The 23,153-nt window shown below is 43.0% G+C and overlaps 1 protein-coding gene and 1 long non-coding RNA gene across 3 annotated transcripts in view; both read right to left on the bottom strand.

Annotated features, from left to right (window-relative positions):
* Window positions 1–23,153, bottom strand: part of PRKG1 (protein kinase, cGMP-dependent, type I) — a 1,350,404-nt gene that overhangs the window by 36,478 nt on the left and 1,290,773 nt on the right. For both annotated transcript variants that reach the window (XM_019507769.1, XM_019507768.1), the window contains exon 11: window positions 31–170. In XM_019507769.1, the coding sequence (XP_019363314.1) occupies window positions 31–170 (140 nt within the window). The remainder of the gene's footprint in view (window positions 1–30; window positions 171–23,153) is intronic.
* On the bottom strand, window positions 4,801–11,266 carry LOC109290937. The gene is made up of 3 exons (XR_002095718.1): window positions 11,255–11,266; window positions 10,679–10,683; window positions 4,801–4,913 (listed from the first exon to the last, which is right to left on the bottom strand). It is a non-coding gene; the product is annotated as an uncharacterized LOC109290937 (long non-coding RNA).

The following is a 23,153-nucleotide window of genomic DNA, read 5'->3' as shown; positions in this document are numbered from 1 at the left end:
TGTCCTTTAAATGAAGTAAAGTAACAGTACCTCACAATGAAGTCTGAATGAGCACTCTGCATTATCTGTTTTTCTGACCGTATGTGCTCCTGCTGTCTGGTGTCTACTATGTGACGCTTCTTCAGTATCTTCATTGCAAATGTTTTGGATTCATCGCTTTTCAACTGGACCTTGAAAGAGAATAGCAAATACATTACAATCGGTAAATAACTCTCTGGCTGCATCTACACAAGATGTGAGCTGTGCAGTGGCCTATGACTACTGTGCAGTAGCACTGCGTGGCAGGAAGTAAGATGTGATGCTACAGCACAATAGTAGTACTGTGCAGTCAGCATCATGAAAAAGCTGTTTGGCAACACTACTGTACAGTAACTCTGGTTATTGCATAGCCAGCATCTCATGTAGATGCAGCCTCTAAGTAGTTATTTGAAATTTTGAAAGGCATGGTTTAATATAAATCAAAATACCCTATCCCATACCCACCCTCCAAAAAAAAGTTAGAAAAATCTGAAACATACAATGTTTATATTATAGGAGGCATAAATATAATTAAACACATTTAAGCAAGAAGCAATCAGCTTTAAGACATTAAAGACGATGGGTCTGATCTTCTACATCCATAGAAGAAGTAATAGAATGTCTTTTCTTCAACTCCTGCACAATCCCTAGTCTCACCAAGTGAAGCCCTTACTCCATCCCCAGTATGCTCTGTTTTCTTAACTCCTCAGTCATCAAGCTGTGCTCTTTCCTTCTGCTGGCCAGTGAAAGATCTGGCGAGTAGGGTTTTGAGGATCAGACTCAGAGGTGAAGCCAGGTAAAGAACAGAAAGTGTTATAGTAACAAGTACACATCTGAGCATGAATTCTTACTCTATTCAGCTCACAAGGGTCAAGAAGCCACTTTTTACCCCCAATACAGTGCCCCTTGCTGTAGATTGGATAATGAGCTACTCCCTGAGGAGTATTTTCCATGAAATTAGCCAGTTTTTATGCTAACTCAAAATGTTCACACTTGACTTAGCTCATCAGATCTTTTCACTGAAAACCAGGTTTCTAAACATATGGTATATTGGTACCTCATGCACAATTGGTGTATTTAGTACCATAATATGCCATTGAATTAAAAAACCACTTATAAAAATTCTTAGTGTAGTGAGGGGGAAAAGTACTGGCATTATATATTGTTCTCAATTACATACATACCACATAAAGAAGGGCTTTTTGACCGATATAGAGCTTTAATAAAAACCTTTTCTATCACCATTGCATATCTATAGACCTGACAGGGGAATATAAGCCTTGAGAGTTTTCAAAGCATGAGTGAAACTGGCTTTTAACAGTGCTGCTCTGGAATGTCTTTACTTTTAACCTTGAGCTTCAAATAACCTATTTTTAGTAAATAAACTGTTGTCTCTAAAGTCCAGGCATTTTTTCATAGCATATTATCACCCAAGATTTCCCCAAATCTTCTCTACATACAATAGATCACATTTTTAATTGAGTTACAGCAGGTGATTTAGCATTGTATCAATCTGCAGACAATTAAATTGAACAGTATTTAATTCAACTGAGAATTTGGTGCAAAGTGTGTGTCTGCTTTTTTGAAGAAAAAGCTCTATTAAGGCATTTAAAGGGTTTTCAAGAACTAACAGAGGGCTCTGTCCTGCTTCTACCCTTGTCCACAAATTAATAAGATTTCCTGGAGCTGGCTAGGTAATATCAGAAATAAATAAAGAGAAAAGCCCTCTTGCTGGACAAATATAATATGATTTTATACTACTTGCCATGCAAGTGGATGTGTACTTCTAAAAATTGGAATGCTGTGACAGAGCTGCACTCACTTATGCTTCCGAAAAGTAAAAATTGTACTCCAACCAGTCTCCCCCTGGTTATCCTATTAATTATCTTCAGATAAAAGAAGAAACCAATAATTTCTTCATCTGGATCAACTTCTATTTCCTAAATTCCTCCCTTGCTCCAGCAAGCTTCTTTGGTAACACACAATATATCATGTCATATTGTAAAGTGCACACCACTAATTAAATATTTGTGTATGGGGGCAGGACGGAGAGGATATGAGATAGCATGAGAAGTTACATCACATAAGGAGAAACATAGCCTGTCTATCAATGTGTCCAGGACTTTAAAGAGCAAAGTTGTAACTTGTCATTGAAGGATGGAACATGTGCAAAATGCAGTCAAATTTAAAAAAATCAAAACCACCACATCTTCTGGACAAGTATCCCACCACCAAAAAAATAAATAATAAATAGACCCTGAGGCTTATGCTGGTCCTAGGAAGCTGACCTTCACATTTTTTCCTAGCCTCTACATAAAAATATTTCAATCTGAATTTTTTCCATTATTTTCTCAATTGTTTTGTAGCCATGAAGTCATGTGAAATGGTTTAATTCACACCAAACCTATAACCACAGAATGGTGAAATCTCTGAATTGATTTGCTCAGAATTGGAGCTTTGAGAAGAAATTCACAGATTCACAGAAGATTAGGACTGGAAGAGACCTCATGGGCTTGAACTATTATATCAGGGTAAGACATACAGCTATTCTAAATCTATGTTAAGGAGCAGATCTTCAACTGATAATAGAGGTAAATCAAGCAGCTATATAAAGCCTATGACTTGGAAATATTCTGTAAAAAAATTAAATACGCTTCCTTACAGAGGAAAATTTCATCATTAACTCTTTAATTTATTAATTATATGTCAGAAGTTGAATCTATAATGATACAAAACACAGACACTATAATTCTTGACATTTGCCACAGATACAAATCAAATTTGCTTGCTACCTCTTGAAAAGAAGCTACAGAATGTCTTGATACGTAATCTATAGATTGATAAATCCTAATAGGATCAGCAAATCTGAAGATGACTGGAACCTCCTTAGATTACTCACACACTTTTTATAACACTTATGAGGATTTAACTTTCATGCACATTTCTTCCTCTACATGATTTGCTGGCTTTGTAAAACCTGCTCTTGGCATAGCACTGGAATGCTGAAGTTCTGTATGTATTCCCATTGCTATTAATACAAGCTGTCTCCACTTTGCAATAAATGTATAAGTATCCTTAGATGTTTATAAATTTCTTTAAATTTTGAACAGCACCTTAAAAAAATCTCTTAGAGTTTTTGTATAATTTTTGTTCTGGCATTTGTGATTTCTCATTTTCCCTGAAGGTGCAAGAATTTTCATGCTCACATGAAACTTTTATTTTTCCAGAGGAGCAGCTCTTGCTCACACTGAGACTTTCAATTATTCTCTTCACATGAAGCCTATGTTTCTCATCTCTCATCTTCAGGGAGATGGGGTACAGAGACATAAACAATCCACGTAAAATAAAGAAAAACATTTCTCCTCACTCATCCATCAGGGTTTCCCAATTAATCTTTTGCATTTGCACTGCACTAGTGTATTGCTGTTTTACGAATGGACAGTTTAAAGATAGAAAAAGAAATTCTGTATTTACTGCATGTGGTGAATAAAGGGAGATAGGATATTCTTTCTAAGTATCATATATACTTCACTTTGATATTATTGGCATAGAGTAACATCAAATGAGCGTGTTAGAGTGTAACACAGAGGATATGAAACAATGGCAAAGCTCTTCATCAGGGAAAGCCTGATCATAGCTCCAATCAGGCTGACATGGTTTCTCTTCCCATGATTCCTCCCTAGGATCGAAGAGCATACTGAAACATTAATGATGCTAGATTTAAGCAGAGGTTTGTCAGCAGTTCTCAGCAGTTAGCTAGAGGGGATATGCCAAACAGGGGGAGAAGTTGCAGCAAACAGGCTCTTTTCCCTACCCAGAGATAGAGGTAACTGGGCCTTCACACAGCTTTCAAGGAAAGATGAAGGTTTAGGTACAGAAAACATAATATTGGTTTTATCCTTTTCTTCTTCTATCTACATTTGAGTAGATACAATAAATATGGTTTGTTTTGAAAAAGATGTGTCTGAGTTAATCAGCTGTTTTCATAGGTTTCCAGAGGGAAAAAAAGGTTCCACATGCTAAACACAGGCAGATCTCTTCAATTAATACAGATAGTAAACAGGGAGGGTAGAGCAAAGAAATCCAGTTTAAAAATGGTAGAACTGCTTGATTCCAACCAAAGAACGGCAACAGGAGCAAACTCTGTCACCAAAGAGATACACTTGAGAGGGACTGAAATGGATCCAAGTCATAGCTCACAACTCTGTGATTTAAAGCTATGCATAAGCATTATGGGGGTAGTGGGGGCAGGGGCTGCAGTAGAAGAATGGCGGGGGGATACAGAGGTGGTGGGGTAGCAGGCAGCAGCAGGATTGAAGCCAAAGCCGCCATGCAGCAGCTTCATATTTGATTCCTAGACAAGTAGCTCTCCCCACCACCACATGTTAAATGGGGGAAAAAAAAACTTTGACTTGCAATCAAATGAATATAGTAAATGCCCTCAGGAGGCACACTGACTTAGATGAAGAAAGGGTTAACCAGATTTAGGAAAGGGTGGACTCAGGCCAGATTCACAGCATCGTGTAGGGATTTGAGTGATGACTGTGAAACTCAAGCTGAGCCGGGCCTACTTACAAAAGTTAAAATACAAAATACTAATGACAACTGCACAGTGTAAGACAATGTAAGTTTACAGCTGGACCTTCTGAAAAGAAATAATGAGGCATCACTTCCAGCTTATCTTACTATATTTATGATGATTTAAAGCAGGCTTTCATATGTCTGGTACATAACAGTGTGAAATGCTTATCGTGATTAATTAGTATACTAAATATTTCTTCACAATTAACTTGTGTTTATCTGTAGGAAGAGACATTCTCCATATGGGCTTTGATAGGTGTCTCCTGATTTACTCTTGTTTTGCCTCAGTGGTTCCCTTTATCTTCCAAGGACAACTCAAAAACATTGTGCTTTTCCTAGTTGTTAATCAATTTCTTGATATGTTCCAACTTAGTAGAAATGGATAACCTCTTGTTACAGAGGAAGGTAATTCAATACAATTGGGATTTTCTCATAACCAGTAATGAACAGTTTGATTAACAGGATTTTCCTGTTAATTACTGCTTGGGATGCTCTCAATATACACAACTACAAGAATGTTTTGAAGATGCTGGGCAAAAGTGTATAAAAGAGGAACAAAACAGCTAACAACACGCACTTCAAGAATGAGAAATCATTCTGACAAGAACTGCTACTGCACCCAGCTGATCTTCTAGGTAATCAATCCATGGCTTAGAGAAGCTGAAAAGACAGAGATTACTCTTTTGCCTGTAATTGGTGAGAAACTATCACTTTACAGCTAAAAACTGGACTTTACTTTGCTTTAGGCTCATTTAAGAGTGAATACTTGTAGTAAATAAAGCCTTTCTGTCATTCATCAAACCAGATGTCGTGTCAGTTCTTTATACCAGTGGTCACCAACCAGTGGATCTCGATCTACCAGTAGATCTCAGAACCTGTTGTGGTAGATCTCAGAGCCTCTTGGAGTTGATTCAAGGCTGGAGTCGGGGGCTGAGTGCCTGTGTGCATGCACATGCGTGCCCCAACCCAGTGGGTCTGTCCGTGGGGGAAGGATGGGGCAGGGGCTAGATTGAGGCCCCCACGGTGAGGGACAGTGCCACAGGAGCAGGGGTAAGTTGAGTGGGGCCCCAGCTGGGTGGGACTTACCTCCTGGGGAGGTGCAGCCCAAAATATTTTCTCCCTCTACCTTGATCTGCCCCTCCCTTCCCATTCCACAGACTTACCTGCTAGGTGGGCAGGGGGTGCGGCACATGGTAGATCTTCAGTTGCTTTTAAATGCCAAACGTGATCTCCTACTTAAAAAGGTTGGAGACCACTGCTTTATACACTAGTCCTGAATTCCATTTCCTGACTTAACACTGGGTTTCCTTGTGCAGGCTGGCAGTGTTCCAAGCTACAAGGGGCTGCTGGGAGTGGGAACACGGGGTGCCACATTCATGTGCATGTCCACAAACATACATGTGGCAAGGAAAGAGCCAGACAGGGTGGAGAGCAGCTCCCTCCAGGCAAGTCTATGGGGGGTGAAGGTGCACAAATCTGGCCTCCCAGATTTGTGTATGGGACGGAGGTGGATGCAGGCTACCAATTGCAGCTTCAGGGCTTCCTGCCCTGCTTTCCTCCCCCCAGGAGCCCACCCACCTAACAGCAGCCAGGGCAGTGGCAGCTTGGAGTTATGCCCCACACTGCTGCTGGGCAGACAGGGGGCATGTGGCTGGTGCAGGACTCCCAGGGGAAGAGCAAGGTGGGAAGCCCCACGGCTGCATCAGGGAGGCCACAGTGGGCACCTCACGTTTGCCCCTGCCTGGCTCTGGTCCAGCCATCCCACCAGTCAGAGTTGGGAGGGGGGGAAACACATGTCCTGCCTTCCAATTTGGAAAAGGTGATCACCCTATCTCACCCCCTATCTCTCCCAAAGCCAAGCCACCAAAACCCTTCTCCCCACCTCTGCCTTTGGCTAACTGTCATCCACAGGCAGGCAGCACAGGGTGAGAGAATCTGTTTCCCTGGGCCATACCCCCACATCCCATCATGAAGCACCCCAGGATGTTCTCACAGACCTGACATATAGCCCAAGAGAACCCCTGTGCTTGGACACAGCTCCACAGACTGCACTCTTGGCTCCCACACACCCAGCCAATTAACTTTATGCCCCCGTACACAGGTACAACCCCAAGGATTGCACCCTGGCTCCTGCACACCCACCCACAGACCCCCATTGCCCCGCAAAACTATGGAACAAATAGCATCATACACAAAATATTTGCAAAATATTCTCTACCATCAATTTAACTGTATAAATGCCTGAGTTTTTGGGTACAGCACATGTTCAGTAATGCAGTTAAAATGAGTGGTAAATAAAGATCACCGATTCATAATGAATTTATTCTAACACTTACATTCATTTCTATGTTGTGTGATGTATTTATATGTTAGAAAGTAGCAAGTGATACATATTAATCTGAGTACTTGTGGACAAACTGCATTTACATTTTACTGGTGGAATGCCTTAAAACATACTCAGTTACTACTGGGAGGATGGATAGTTTGTGATGGCTGCAGTGTGGCCCTGGTAGATTGGCCAGTGGTGGCGGTGGGGGAAGCTCAACAGAAGGAAGGATCAGGGCCCTTGGAGTGCTAGCACCAGTGGCAGCCAACAGCAGGAGGCCAGGGTACCCCACTTTCTCACCGCCTGGCACAAAACTCCTGGGCTGCTGGGAGCATCCTGCCAACAGCCACTGCACTTGCCGGATTTCCAAGGGGCTTGATCCTTCCTTCTGCAGAGTGTCTCCCCTGCTGCCACCAGCTGGACTGTCAGGCATACCACAGTGACCCGCTTTGAGGCTCTTCTGGGAGCCTAGGGTTGGGCATGGTGAAGGGTGTGCAGTGATGTAGCAGGGGGCTGGGGGCATGCCCCCCCATGCCCAGAAGCCAGTCAGGGGTGGCCCAGGTGCTTGGCTGTGCTTGGCAGTCTCCAGTAGCTTGGGGAGCCTGCAGGATATGCTGGGAGACATGCAGGAGTTCCCCCAACCTGATGGCCTCAGCAGCCTGCATGCCCCCCCAACCAAAGGGTGAATATGTGTTCTGTTTGCTCCCAATCTAACCTATACCATTTACCATAAGTGATGCATAGGGGAGATATGGGGGGGGTACTGAGATTGGCCTTCTCCAGCCAGGGAGTGGGGGACAATGGCTGGTGTCCCCCCATAGATTGTGGGGGTGCTGAGAGAAGTGCTGGTGGCACTTCCAGGTTTTCCCCCTGGACAGTGACCCCCCCAGTCAGCAATCAGCCACTGGTGTCCCACCCCCCGAGTATCAGGAGGCACCAGTCGCCCATGCTATTTACAGAAACCTATGTAGGTTTAATTGATTCTGCTTCATATTTTTTTAATCTCTGTACCTATACCCAATCTCCCCAGTGCCTGAATATGTTTGCAGCATAGGCCTGGTGCTGACTCTTCCCAACTAGACAACCCCCTGCCTCAAACCCACCAATCCTCCCCACTCCCTCCCAGCTACCCCCACCCTGAAGACCTGCCAGTACCCGCTGGATGCACAAAACTCCCCTGCGCCCACCAGCCCTACCCCTTCAATCCCACCCATCCCTCTCAACCACTTAAAGTAAGCTGCCTAGACCTAGATTGAGTGTAGCAAACATATGTTTGGACACTATGTTGCCCTGGCAGACTCAGATTGCTTAGTTTCCTATCAGAGTAATACTTTCTAAAATCAGAAAACAGCTGCCAACATGAGTAATTTCAAACAAGGGCCAGTGAACCAACCATATTATTACGGTAGCCATTACAAATATGATTTTTCCTTTGACATTTATTTCCCCAGATAAATAGTTACGATAGAGCCAGCTAATATATAACCAAGGGAGTCAATGGAAAATCATAGGAATATTCAATAAAAATTTCACTTTATTCTGATGAACTGGAATAACAGCATTTTTAAAATTAGATATTTAGTGTACCTCACGTGTCATGTGAATCCCTATTACTATGATGTTTCAACTCCCTTGCTTTATATTTAATTTTGATATCCAAAAAAACCCCATTTATAATGATATGAATAATTTTCAGATCAATAGCTTTTAAAATGTTATGATGAAGAGTAATAACAATAAATCATAGTTCTTTTATTAGTTTATAATGTTACTAGTAGAGATTATTGCTAAGCATTCTAAAAGGTCTTTATTTCTGTTTTAATAGTTAATTTTAATGATGTAAGTCACTTATGGAAGCCTCTGAGGAAGTTTCAAAAAAAGTAAATACTTGAAGAGTAGTTACTTTAGGGTTAGCAACATTTTTGGGCAGAGTGCCAAAAACACTTGCAACCTTGACCTGTAAGATGTTGGCCTGACAGGGGCAAATGGTGGAGGAGCCATGAGGTACCCAATACTTGTTGTGGCAGTGCAGCCCTGGCCCCTTCCCCACCATCTGCCCCGAGGCATGTGTGCCAAGCAGAATGCCTTTGAGTGCCACACTCTGGCACCCATGCTAGGAGTTGCCTACCCCTGCTCTAGGGACAGAAAAAAGAAGCAGTTTTACTTGGTCTCTAAGGTTAAGTACAGACATTCAAAAAACCCTAGCAGAAGCACTATATCATGCTTTACTTAAAGCACTATAAGTTAGAGCATGAGTGAACCTAACATGTTCGCTGTTTGGAGGGGGAGGTGGGGTCAGAGCCTGCCTGCACTAGCCACTGGGGCCACTACTGCATGCCTCCCAGGAGGCTGCCAGAGTAGTCCTTCTCCTCAGCCCTGCCCCACCCACCATCTGGCAATTGTCAGCAGCAACTGGGGGATGAAGATACCCCAAACCTCTTCCCTCACAGCCTCCCCAGCCAGAAAGCAGTGCACCATGGGGAAAGAGACCCCAAACCCCTTCCACTGTGGCCCCCTAGGTCAGCAACCCTCCCAGCCAGCCTGAGGGAACTGCAGTGGAAAGGGGTCTGGGCTCTGTGCCCCCAGAGCAGTCTCCATCCCTTGCAGCCCCCCAGTCAGGCAGCAGTGCACTGAGAGGCCTGGGCTGCTATGGGGAGACAACATAGTTGGCAGAAGGGGGGGCCTAACAGGGCTTAGCCCCCACAAATGCGGGGCAGCAGTAGGGCCACAAGGCAGCCTGGCCGTGTGCTTCCAGCAACTGCAGCAGGGATGGGGAGGGGCCCACACACAGTGGTAATGGAGGGAGTGGGGCTCGGGCTGAGGCTGCCTGACTGGACAGGTACTGCACAGCCAGGGTGGGGCAGGGCTCAGGACTGAGCCGTGAGGTCCTGCTGCTGCAAGGGCTATGACTTCTGTGCTACACACACCTCAGAAGGCATGGGGGGTGCCCCCAGATCTGGGCTGGGCAGGCTGCCACTGCAGGCTGGGGCCAGGGCTGTGCCAGACTCTTCCTGATGGGGTGGGCTGGGATGCATTGCACTCAGGGCAGGTAGAATCAGTGCTGGGATGGGAGTATGGGGGGGCTGCAGCCACCCCAAAATTTTCTGTAGAACCCTAGGAAGGGGGTTGGCGGCCCCTCAAACTCCCTCCCAGTGCCGTCACCACCTGTCCTGAGCATAGCACAGCCCAGCTCCCTCTGGGAAAAGCTCAGTGCTGCCCCAGCCCTAGCCTGCAGCTGCAGCTGCAGCCTGCCTTGCCCTGCCCTACCCTGCCCTGCACAGATGTGGGAGCACACACCCCCCACCCATGCCTCCTGAAGTGTGTGCAGCAGCGGGAACCACCATAACCTCCCCACGTCCCCTGGATGAACGGTGGTTCTGTCCCATGCCCCACTGCAACTATGCAGGGCTTGCCCCAGGCCCACTCCCACTCCCCCCACTTCCCATGGCTCTTTCCCCTCCCCTCACCCCTTCCCTTGTAGACTTACCTGCTGGGGGGGCATGTGCACACAGATGCACACACACTCAGGCCCCCCACAAAAAATTACCTCCCTCTACCTATGTGAGAGAGACCCTAGACTCCTTTCTCTGTGGTCCCCCCAGCTGAGCTGTAGTGCACCACAGGACAGAGGTGACTTAGGGAAAGACAGACTCCCCCCACCCTTCTGGCTGCAGCTTGCAGCTTGCCAGGGGGAGGAGGTGGGGCTGGGATCAGAATAAACATGTAAATATCATTTTAAAAAATCAATTTAACCTCCTCTAATTATATCAGTTAAATGATTAACTGATAACACAGCAGCTCAAACACAGCTGATGCTGGGAGCCACTCCTGGGACCCTTTGAGGGGGATGGGAGGTAGGGAGGAGGCACTGGCAAGCCCAGTCAGGCAACACAGCCTGTATGAAGCCCTATGCTGGGAGGAAAGGAGCACCTGTGAATGGATAGCTAATTACTTAAGTGACAAGTCATTAGACCACTCACTGTTTTCCTCTTTAACCTCATAAGCTATAGAAACTTGTCCCCCCTTGCCCCTCAACCTCCGCTCCTCCTCTCTCATCCCTCCCTCCTACCAGCTCTGCCACCTTCTAATTCCTGCTGGGGCACTGCTCAGCTTCCCTTCCCCCACTATGCCCCATCCCACATTAAACAATAACCATTAAACTGGATATCACTGAGCTTATCAGTTAAATAATCAGAGGCTTTCATTGAGCCAAAGCTTTGTCCGAGGCTAGAACGCAACCTTGCACAACACTACCTGGAAAGGCTACAATCATGCCCTAAGTTAACCCTCAATGGGATCTGGCACAGACGTTCGATAAATTGCTATAACAGGAAGCACTTTAGTTTAATACAGGTGTGGGCTAAATGGCAGATCCAGACAGCAGCCTGTCTCCATATCCCAGCACTCCATGCATGCATGTCTGGGGCTGGTCTCTATGGACCCTAGCCACTGCACTATGATAGCACAAGGCTGGGGTTGCCATGGAGACCGGCCTCAGCTGCACTGGCAGAGTGCTGGCAGGGCAGGGGGCTGCTCCAGAGGCACTGGGATCTTGTGGTGGGGCCAGCTTGTTTCATGGCCAGGGCAGAGCTGCGATCTGCCACCTGCACACTGAGGGCAAGGGCATGCAGGCAGTGGATTCTGGCTGTGCCTTGGCTCCTTGCAGCAGTGACAGTGTGGTCCCAAGCTGGGGCAGATCCATGATCTGCTGCTTGTGTGCCTGAGCCTGGAGCATGTAGGCAGCAAATTGCAGCACTGCCCTGCCCATGGACCAACCTGCCCCTACTGCAGTGGCTCTGGAGCAGCCCCCTGCCCTGCCCTGCTGCGCGCCCTGCCCTGCTGCGCGCCCTGCCAGTGTGGCTTGAGCCAGTCTCCATGACAACCCCAGCCTTGCTATCACAACATACTGGCTGGGGTCTCCATGGAGACTGGTCCCAGCCATGCAGGCAGGGGCTGCTGGGAAATGGAGTCCACTGCTGGCTGGATCTGTACTGCAGGCTGGACTTTGCCTGCCCCTGGTCTAATAAGTCATCCATTGAAGGTTAACTTAGAGCATAAGCCATCATTTTTAACATGCTCTAAGAGCCATGAACATCTGTTCAGTTATGGCTTTAGAAAGGTTTCTGTACATTTAAAGTGTGATATGTGCAATGTCTGTACTTAGCGAAAATAGTCTCATTACCACAAACATTTAAGTAGAGACCACATACAAGTTGATAACTAATTCAAGACTCTGACCTAAAACCACATAAAAATTCAGTTATAATTTCTACTTATGTTTCTAGCTTGCTTTCAGTGCTGAGGTACTGCAAGATTGAGATTCAGTTTGAGATTATCATTCATTTTGGATCCCTTCTGCCAAACCAAAAAGCCCATTCAGTCTTCTCTGTTCCTGCTGAGACTACTAAACAATGCTAATTGTGGTGATTATTTTATGGTTTGGAGACTGAGACTTCCAACTCTTTTCTATTAGGCCATGGAACTGTGATCACAGAATTTTCAGTTACAACAGAACAATATTAAATTCATTGTCTAAGGAAAAGATCATCTCTTCTTATAACCTTCTTGGCTATGGTCCTCTAATTATGTAAGAGCTGTAATTATACATATTTTTTACTTTTTAAATTTCCTTTGTGTTCCCTTAATTTAAAAAAATTAACAAAATCTAAAAGTCTCTATTGAAATATAAAGAAAGATTACTGTTGTCAAAATGAAACCAGGACAGCCAATAATGTTTTCCCACAGATAATATACTATCCAAGGCAAGAAAGACACCAGATCCCAGCTCAGTATATTCAGTAAGAAGCTCAGCTTTCTGGAGCAACCCACCAAAAAAAGTCTGCTAGAAGTTTTTCCAATAGCTAGAATTCAGCCTATTGGCTGTTGATTTTTTTCAAATGATCCATTATTACTATACATATTACTATAACAACGTTGAATCAATACATTTTAATGATTTAAAAATATACAAACTGTGTAGCAGAATGCAAAACAGACCAAAAACTAGATTTCATATTATAAGAGTCTATAGCACAGGTTTTATATCTGCCTTGCTGGTTTTCTTTAAGATTTCTTTTGCATTCTGGATCCTGATAAGGCTAAAAAGTAGGGGTGTGCGAGGCAGGCCCTATTTGATTCAGATTTGGCCCGAATCAGGGACAGTGGTTTGATCAGTTGATTCAGATAAAAGTCCCTGATTCGATTCAGCTGAATCTGAGTCTGAAGATCCAATGCTGATTTGGAGAATCAGATATTCGGACACAGACACAGCTTTAAAAGTTTTTTCTACATACCTCAAGGTACCCGCACGGCTTGTGAACACTGCAGTGCTGAGGCGCATGGAGCATCCCACAGGAGTGCAGAGCGACCCTCCATGTGCTTGGCGGCAAACATGGAAGTGGACCAGAAATACTTCCAGTTGACTTCTGGGTCCACCGGGGAGTGTGCTGGGGACCCCCCCTCCTCCCGCAGCTCAGTGATCAGCCACAGGGGAATCCCAGGTCCCCCCCAGACCCAGAAGGCACCAAATGCTGAGCTGGGGAGGCATGCTCCCCAGCAGACTCAGAAGTGGACCAGAAGTGCTTCTGGTCCACTTCCAGATCTGCTGCCAAGTGTGCTGGGGAGCCCCTCACACTCATGTGGGACACTCCATGCACCCTAACACCACAGTATTCACAAGCCACCTGCTACCTAGAGGTATGTAGAAAAAACATTTAAAGCTGTGCATGTTTGAATCTCCAAATCCTTCTGAATTCATTCGGAGGGTCCTCTGAATCGATTTGGATTTGGAGATTCGGCCACCAAATCTCTGCCAAATGGAATCAGGGATCAAAGTTTCACACAGCCCTACTAAAAAGATGTGCTGATCACTACTGCTGTATGTCTTTATCAGAATGATTTAAGCGTGCTCTGAGCTCTTTATTGTAAACAAAATTATATAGTGTTTTTAATGTTTTTCTTTACATCAACACTTCCTGTAAACACTGTTGTAAAATGAAGCAATGCTGGTACATTCTATTTGAAAAGCAAAGGAAAAGGAATAAGACAGAGAACAACAATAGAACTTACATTCAGCTGCCATATGAAATGGTGATATACAGAAAGCTAGGTAGATAGAGGAAATTAGGTTAGATAGAGCTGAAGAACTTACTTTGCAAATAGGTATGGTAGTGTAAAACTGATGCTGTAGCCATGATGGTCCAGACATTATGAAAGGGAAGGATTTATTATGGTGATATCTTTTATTAGACCAACTGTAGTTGGGATAAAGTTGGGTTGTCAGCTTGTCTATGAGATGTTTCTTAATGACAAAAAAGTCAGCTGAAATCTTGAGTAAAACTAAATCAGACAAGAAATATAATAACAGAAATACTATGAAAAAGTTTCAGTGTATTATCCAAAATGTGCTGGCCCATAGACTCTGCAGTGACTAGGGCCATGCTTATAGAAAATTGAAGAACTGGTAATGCCTGTACCCCTAATTAACATAAATTCGTTGATCACAACTAGGAAAGTCCAGCTAGATAGCTCCTCCTTTACAAACAACCTACCAGTATAAGTCCAGAGCAACTGTCAAACAAAATGAAGCAACCACAAAGCAGCTATAAAGAGGGGCTATCCCTGGTCTCCACCTGTGAAATATACCCTCTGATCAATACCAAGAAAACTCCGAAACCTCACACCTGAGACACAGGTATAAACTAATGAAGTTTATTTCCTCTCCACACACTTTAGCCATGTGCTCTCTATGCAATGGCTAGAGATTTAGGTTAGACATCAGAAGGCGCTATTTCACGGTCAGGGCGGCTAGGGTCTGGAACCAACTTCCAAGGGAGGTTGTGCAGGCTCCTACCCTGGGGGTTTTTAAGAGGAGGTTAGATGAACACCTTGCTGGGGTCATTTGACCCCAGTACTCTTTCCTGCCATGGCAGGGGGTCAGACTAGATGATCTTCTCAGGTCCCTTCCGACCCTAGGAACTATGAAACTATGAAACTATCAATATTCAGCAAAGATCCAGTCAGCCGTTACTTGGATAATTCATATGGCGTCTGTGGCCCTCCTGCTACACAACTGCAATATATATATAGCACTGTCAGTATCCGATCCCTAGACAAGCTTCTTATAAAAGATCTACCTAAGCCTTCTAGGCCACTGAGCTAACATTAAAGTCACCACTTTTGGTAGCCAATAGAAAGGGAAGGGCATGGTTAGCAGTATACCCACATGCCTTTGACTACATGTGCCTGGAGCCCGATCCAAAGCACCGGAAATCCAGCACATTGGAGCAAACTCAAATAATTGAGTCTGCTGGGGTATGAAATTTGACGTGGTCTGGGAGCCTTCTGCATCACATGTATCAGCGTCCCAGCATGTCCCTGTACTGAAAAAATGGTGGAGGGGCACTCTGAAATAAAACACATTCAATGAGCTTTACTTCAAAGCGCCTTGCCACCATTTTTTCAGAGCAGGGACACTGATACATGTGATGCATGGGCGCTTTTAATTAGTATGGCTCACTAATTAAAGTGCCCAGAGCCATGTCCCACTGCATGTGTAAAAATGCCAAGTGCCCATTTACAGCTTGGTGGCCATAGTAGGAAGGGGGAGAAAACTTCAGGTGTAGCAGCCCTAAACTTTTATTACTAGAGCTGGAGATTCCTTACCCACTGTGCCACCACACCCCTCACATGCTGCAGGAAAGACAAAAACCTCAATTTGAAATGTGAGAAAAACCTTAAAAAGGAGCTGGTCAAAACCCAGAAGAAAGTGAGAAATCTGGCCTTAAGGAACAGGTAAAACAACAACAACAAAATTTTTTTAAAAAAGGGGAAAGACCTTTGGGAGGATGAAGGCAAAGCAAACAGGCACAGATACCTACCCACTCATGAGAGATGCAAGATCAGCTGCTCTACACTGCTGGGAGTGCTTTTGGGCAAGAGTTTGTGAACAGAGTAATCTGGCAGGGACATAGAATCTAGGAGCCACTGAGATCTGCTCGCTCCCACTCATGAATGTTCTCCATGCGGTACCCAGGAACTCACAACAACTCTCCTGTGTTAAGACAGCCACTGTGTTTTAGCATGAAGATTCATCTCATGTTACTTGTTTATTTAAACATTTTGAGTTATTGTACAGGTGTTTTTGACACCTTGCTTATGATCTTAAAATACATTCATCTGTTACATTCTTTGAAGAGTACCTGAGGGATGCTTCATGAAAATGGGCTTCAGTTTGCAGCTATGAATTTACATGACAGCCTTTAACCTCCTAGCTTTGCAAATATGTTCATATTCAGAATGTTTGATCTTCTGATATTTGGCTGTTGGAATACCTGAAATAATAGTTCAGAGCTTTAATAGTATAGCAAGATCCTTTGTAAAGAAAAAATATTTTAAAATCCATGCTGAAAGGGGTCAAGAGATTTTGGTAGATAGAGCAACATTTGGGAGAAGAGAGGAAAAAAATCCAGCTTCTCTCATTCTGAGTTCTGTTTTCATTAGACTTCAGTTGGCTTTTGCTTCTCTCATTCAACTTTATATAAAAAAAATTGTTACTACTGCAAAGGTAGCATTCTACTTTATGATGTGTAAACTACTTTAGGTTACAACACACACAAGGGATGACCTTTTTAAAGGAAATTAAAACTCACAAATGATTTTTTTAATTGTTAGAATATTTTTAAAGACTTCTGTTTAGAAGAAAAATGTAAGCCAGTTCTTTATGGGAAAAGAAACAAAATGCCTGCATGGTGGATCATCAATTTCTGTGTCATTTCAATGGATATTGTGTTGATAAAATATTGGCTGTTCAACTCAGTTTCTTTTTCATCTCTTCCAGCATCGAGTTCAAATCCAGACTTGGCTAAGAGACAGCAGGCTAAGGTCAAAAAGACAAGGAGTCCAGATAATATTTCTAGCCAGGTAAAACAACAAGGGAAATTGTTGGTAGGTATTTCTACTCTCTCTCATGAGGAAATTTGTTTGCCTTCCTGTGTTTCTGGTTTGTAGCTTGAGTGTCTTGCTTGACATAAAATCAACAGAGGCTGCCCAGATAACATCAGTGCATTAGTGAGGAGGATATGACCTTTCCTGTTGGTGTGAATTTATACTAAAAGTATTCACACCTCTGTCACCTCCAAACTGGTATAAAGAAGCATTTAGGACTATATCTGAAGACCAGTCTGCACTTGAAATTCCTCCTGCCTTCAAAAGCATTTTCATGTAATTATAGCCTATAAAGTACTAAAATCTTGGATAGACTGTTACTCTGGTTTTTGGATTTATAACGTTTTTTTCAGACATGTACATTTACCAGGCATAGAGCATTACATCATAACCGTGATGTTCAAATCCATAAAGAGAAAAAATGTAAGAGGTTTGCTTTTTTTTTATTAGACTTCAAATGTTTGCACGCCCTAGTGGAAACTGATGTTCACTTCCTTTACAGGCATTACAAAGCAACGATTATGTTACACACTAGGGCTGTGCAAAACAGCACCGTTCCAATTCAACTTCCGTTTTGATGATTTGATGGAACAGTGCTTCGAGTTTCATTTTGTTTGAAAGCACTGTTCCATTTCGTTTAGTCAACGTTGTTTTGCTGTTTTGAAGATGTTTTGATGTTTTACCCATACGTTATTATGGGGAAACATAAAATGCAACAAAGGGCAGATTGGGGGCTCACCCACAGCCCCCCATGAGGGCTGCAGGGGCTGTGCCAGAGTCCTTCCAGGGGTATGAGCCCCACATCTGCTTGCCAGTTGAGAGAAGCTGAGTGCTGCTGTCTGGAACCAGCGCTGGGAAGATCGCTGCTGCTGCTGGTCCCAGGCAGCAGCACCCAGCTCCTCTCATCCAGCAGGCAGACTGGGGGCTCACCCATACCTCCAGGAGGGCTGCAGGGGCTGTTCTGGAGTTTCATTTCAAAGCTGTTCTGAAGGCTTTTGTTTCCTGGGGATGTTTCATTTTGATTTCACTGTTTAGAGCTCAAAACGCAACAAAATAGCTTCAAAATGAAACTCTGGGTGAAATTTCGCACAACACTATTACACACCATGGCAAAGTTGAAATGCATTTCATATGATGATGCATTTCTCCCTCTTCTACTTTTCAGAGTGCTACAGCATCTGCATCCTTTTTACCCATTTCTATTCTGCTCAAGGCATTTTGGGAGAAGAAAGTAAAGCACAAGATGGCTCCTGCAATAATTAAACAGCATTAGTAATGGGGATACCTTTAATATTCCTGTTTATTCTTCTGTTCTGATATGGGATGTATGTTTTGAGTGTTGTTTAAAGATTAAAATTTGAAATGCTCAGACCTATTGATGATCAATGTGCATAAGTGGAAGGAAAGTATCTGAAAGTGAAACTTTCAATTGTTTTTAGTCCCCTGAAACTTTTTAGAAGCTACTCTCACCTATGCTATTTGCTCATTACTGTTAGGTGAGAAGCACAGCTAAAGGAAAGACAGCTGTCTTTGCTAAATGAAGAATATATAGACTATAGTAAATGGAATTTGCTTAAGTTAAAATACCGTTAACTCTAGAGTTTTATTTATTTATTTAGCATTAATTAATAGTGCATTTTATAGGTGAACAGAAACTCTAGTTACAGGGTTGTATACATTAAATGGGACACACTGATTATAAATGGGAGATTTAATGCTCGTTATAATGCATCCCTTTTAAATGGTCTGTCTTAGCACAGTGATACTGCTCAACAAAAAGACAGGATCATCTGACAGCTTTAAAATTGCCTGGAGGTACCTCAATTAACTGTATTGCAAGCCATTTTGGGAACTCAGAAAACGAAAACTGCTACATACATGTAACACTGTAAACATCCATTATTCATCATGATTTTAATAACCCACTCATATCCAGCAATTAAATGTACAAATGCCTTTTTTAAATTTTCCATATGCGGTGCCCTCCACTTCCAGTGGTCTCTAAAATATCTGGAATTGAATCACCAAAAATAGCAGCAGCTGTCACCAAGAACAATATTTAGAATACAGGCTAAAGAGAATGCAAGCTGAGTTATCTTAATCCTAACAGCTGAATTGCTGTATGAACAGCAGTAGCAAATATTTTTTCCAAGCAAAAGAGCACAACCTGTTTTTAGTACCAAAAGCATTTCTGTTGTCTCAGCATGAAGTAGACTTCTCCATGAACATTATTTTTTTGCTTTGCAAAGTATCCTCACAAAAACTTTATAAAGACACATGGAGGAAGATACATGAAAGTAATTTTTTTCTACACTTGTTGTTTCAGATGTCCAAGAACAGTTTAGGATTTGAAGGCAGTTTAGGCACTTAGGCTAGAGACAGATAGTCAAAAAGCCTGAGCCAGAATTGATTTAATTTTTGCAGGTTAGTCTAACCTGACTAGGCTAAATCAGTTTTGTAACTGGGCAGACATCCCAGAAATGCAGGCACATGCCTGCAGTGGCCCAGGCTAGAAGCCAGGGGGTGCTAGGGCAGCCCTCCCTTCCTTCCACAGTACTGAGCTGAGGAGGGGATGGCCAGGCCCCAGCAGGATGCTGTCATTAGTCCAGCAGGCAACTGATAACAGTGTTTATCACCCCCCTAACTCGGTGTCTAATACCCAATTAAGAAAACAGAGGGACATTACCAGCTACTTGTTGATTCTGCCTGTTGATTCAGCACAGGCCTTAGCCAGCATGTGGTCTGCTAGCAAAACAGAGCAAAGCAGGGAATTACTGCTTGGGGGGAGCTGCAACTAGAGAACAGAGGGGAGGGGCCAGCCCTGCTATGGAGCAGAAAGCCCAGCCCAGCCTAGAGAGCATGCTGGGATGCTGAGGGAATCTGGTTTATCTTAAACCAGCAAGAGGTCTGGGACAGACCTTGCATAAACTGGTTTGAGCCAAATCAGTTCAGTTTGATACTATATTCAACCAGGTTTATCTCAAACCATTTTCAGCCATTTTCAAACTGGTTTATGTGCACTGAACACCTGTTCTGTTACTGGTTTAAACTAGTTTCTGTTCACTTAAACCAGTTCATGTGTAATGTCTGTCCCTAGCCTTAGAGAATATCAAATTCTGGTCCTTCTACCCATGCTGGACTTGCTCCAGTAAAGTGCATCAACATGTATTTAATGCTAAATACATGAAGACTCTCACTGGAGAGACAACTCACATGATTAAAATAGGCATGTGCTTAAGTGCTCTCCTGGATCAGGGATACCAACAGTAGATACCTACATGAGTAGTCACATTGGGTGCTTGTACATGTGAGGTGGGTTTAGTCCTTTGCCTTTTAGACCCCCCTAAATTGAAACAGTGAGTTTTTAATTAAAACCTCAGCAATTCAATTTCCATCACTGTATATACGTGATTGTCCTGCCAACTGCAGGAGCAGCTGAAGGTAGAAGTGGTGAGGGGCCCAATCCTTTTTTTTCTGCAGAGCCTGCCCGCCTCTCCCACAGCTGGGGGGTGAGCTGACTAATGGCTGCATCGTTCCAAATGGAATCATTGCAAGCCAACTTACATTGGGATGTAGTTTAGTTTTCAACAATGCAAACTCATTTAAAACCCACAGAAGTTGGGTACGTGTAATGTGTGATGCCATAGGCCACACAAAGGGAAATCTTCATCGCCCATACATCGTGAAACCGTCACATGGGCAAGCACCTATTGATTTCATGTATTCACCTATTGAGCCAAGTATTACTTGGTGTGAGGAAGGAGTGACAGAATCTGGGCCTTACAAATTCTGGCTCATTTTCATTATGCAATGGTTTTTAAAAATTAAACCAGGCTTGAGTTCCTGGGGAACAGCAAAGTAAACTCTGAGCCTGCCAATGCCTTCATTTTTCTTATTATTGGAAAAGATGAAATTCAGCTGCATGCCAGAACTCTGCTATGAAGAGTGCTAAGTTTCATGTTGTCACATTGCTCAAGTTAAATTTGAATGCAAAGCCTTGATGAAAATCAAATCACCTTTAAAATTATGCATTTTGTGTAGGAAAACATGTATATGTACATATGTACACACTTTGATTTATATAGTAATTCACCTCCTTAAATATTCACATATATTAAATCAAATATTTTACTTAAGACATTTTAGGAATGTGTTTTGGTTCTGGTATCATGAATTAATATTCAGATTCCTGATAACATGTGCAAATAGGTCTTTGGAAGAGGGCATTGGGGAATTTATTTAAATTTCTGTCCCAGTATAAACCCTAGAGGCAAATTTTATTTTCAAAGATACCTGCCAGGAGCAGGACAAAAATATGTAAGGAATACAAACTGGCCTATGCATAAAATCATTCCAATACAAGTACCAGAAGACGTGTTAGTTAAGTAATATGTATTAAACAAAATAGAAATCTGATTACTGTGCTTCTTGAAAACAGTATACACTTCTAATATCATTCACATGCACTTTTTATCTCCCATAATAACAAAGTAATCTAGATTTGGGAAGAAAAATAGATCTTCTATCTACTCACTATTGTTAGAATAAGCTTTACAATGCATTGGCCCCAATGGGTGCATCCAGACTTGCATGAAGATTTGGTTCCCTGGAGACAAGTAGCAGCAGTGCACCTTGCCCCGCAGCTACTTGTCCCCAGGGAACACTTGTGCCACGTGTGCTTTAGCACACGACATGTTGCCCTGGATGGGGTAGGGAGGCTGGGGCCAGCAGTGTGCTGGCTCCAGCAGCCTTACCTGGGGTTCTGGGAGCCTTCTGGGGCTGCAGCCCTTGGCCAGCAGCCACAGCATAACTCCGGGTGGCCTGGCATCACTTTTCAGCAGAGCGTGCTGCCCAAAAGTGCGCTGCACCATTTTTTTTTCTGAAGGTTATCCAGGGGTAAAAGAACCCCACAGAGAAAAAACAATGGAGCAGTGCACGCTTGGGTAGTGCACTCTTGCAGCATGGAGAACACCAGACTGTGCTCTATGTGGTGCTGCAAACACATACCACACAACCATACCCAATGAGTTCCATTGGAGTTTTGCCATTGACTTCAATAGAGGAAAGATTTCAACCACTGAGTAGCTATGTTACTTTTATTACTCCAAATGTGTTGCTAATGGCAAAGTTTTCAAGTAACTTTATTCCTGTATTTTGAACAACAATCTCTCTTTTTCTCTGTCAGCCACATTTTTCTCAGCTCTTAGTAAGCGGTGGTTTCTTTATCAGTTTCATATAGAGTTCTTACACTGGTTTATAATCTTCAAGTTCCTCCACAGACTATATTCTTGCCAACATGTCATTCAAAATGCTAGTTCTTTCAAAGGGAAAGTGGCTGAAAGAAGATACATAACTCTTCCAAGTAAGTCCTTTCACTGTTTCCTTTGAAAACCTCATAAGTCAAAACCAAGAGAAAAGAGCCTGCTCTTTTTACTCCTTTCATAGTAAATAGAAAAGAAAGAATGCCTTCTAGACACTTGGAATCTTGAAGCTCACTTCTGACATCCTGATAGACTAGAATGATTTGATTCTGCCTAGCCATCTAATTAATACATCTTGTGAAAATATACTGTTGGTTATCTGTTAAAATATAAATGAGGAAAACTGTCCATACTCTCCATATAAAGTATATTTTTTACCGGCTTCATTACCAATATACTTGTCTAATGAGTGTTGAAATGTATCCCTGCTTTGCAAAGAAGTTAAGCACGTTCTTAACTTTAAACAGAAGCCTAAATTCCTTTGACTGCAATGTGACTTTAGTATATGATCGGTATTTAAACATCTAAATGTCTCAAAGACATGATTTTGTTGTTGTTGTTGATAATTTGCTCTTTGCAATGTCTTTGTACATTTGACACAAATAAAGCCACTAATAGCAGTAGTTCATACTTGGATATAAGGCTTGGCAACTGATCTCTACCAATTTATAAGGTTATAAGCATGTAGGAAACTTACAAGAGGACCATGGGAAGGAGGGACTTTTCTTAGTCAAAATTGTGATGGCATACAGGGCCTGAGAAGTGCACTATAGTTTCAACTACAGTACCAAATTAAGTAAAGATTTCAATCACATCAATGAACAGGTATGGAGCAGTTATACTATTTGTGAATTTTGTAACACAGCATTAGAAGTTAAGACCCTTCTCTTCCCAGGCACTTCACAATGTCTTTAAGAAAGAGTCTGAAGTGATAAATGCAAAAAAAAAAAAAATACTGAAAAAATGTGTTCAGCAAAAGGACTAATTTTTAGTTTAGTTGTGCTAGACTAAGGACAGCTGTT

This window comes from Gavialis gangeticus, unplaced genomic scaffold (genome assembly GCF_001723915.1).
Source record: "Gavialis gangeticus isolate Ggan-Ray unplaced genomic scaffold, GavGan_comp1, whole genome shotgun sequence".
Taxonomy (NCBI): Eukaryota; Metazoa; Chordata; order Crocodylia; family Gavialidae; genus Gavialis; species Gavialis gangeticus.
Note: the sequence above shows the minus strand (reverse complement) of the source record. Positions and strands in the feature narration are given on the sequence as shown.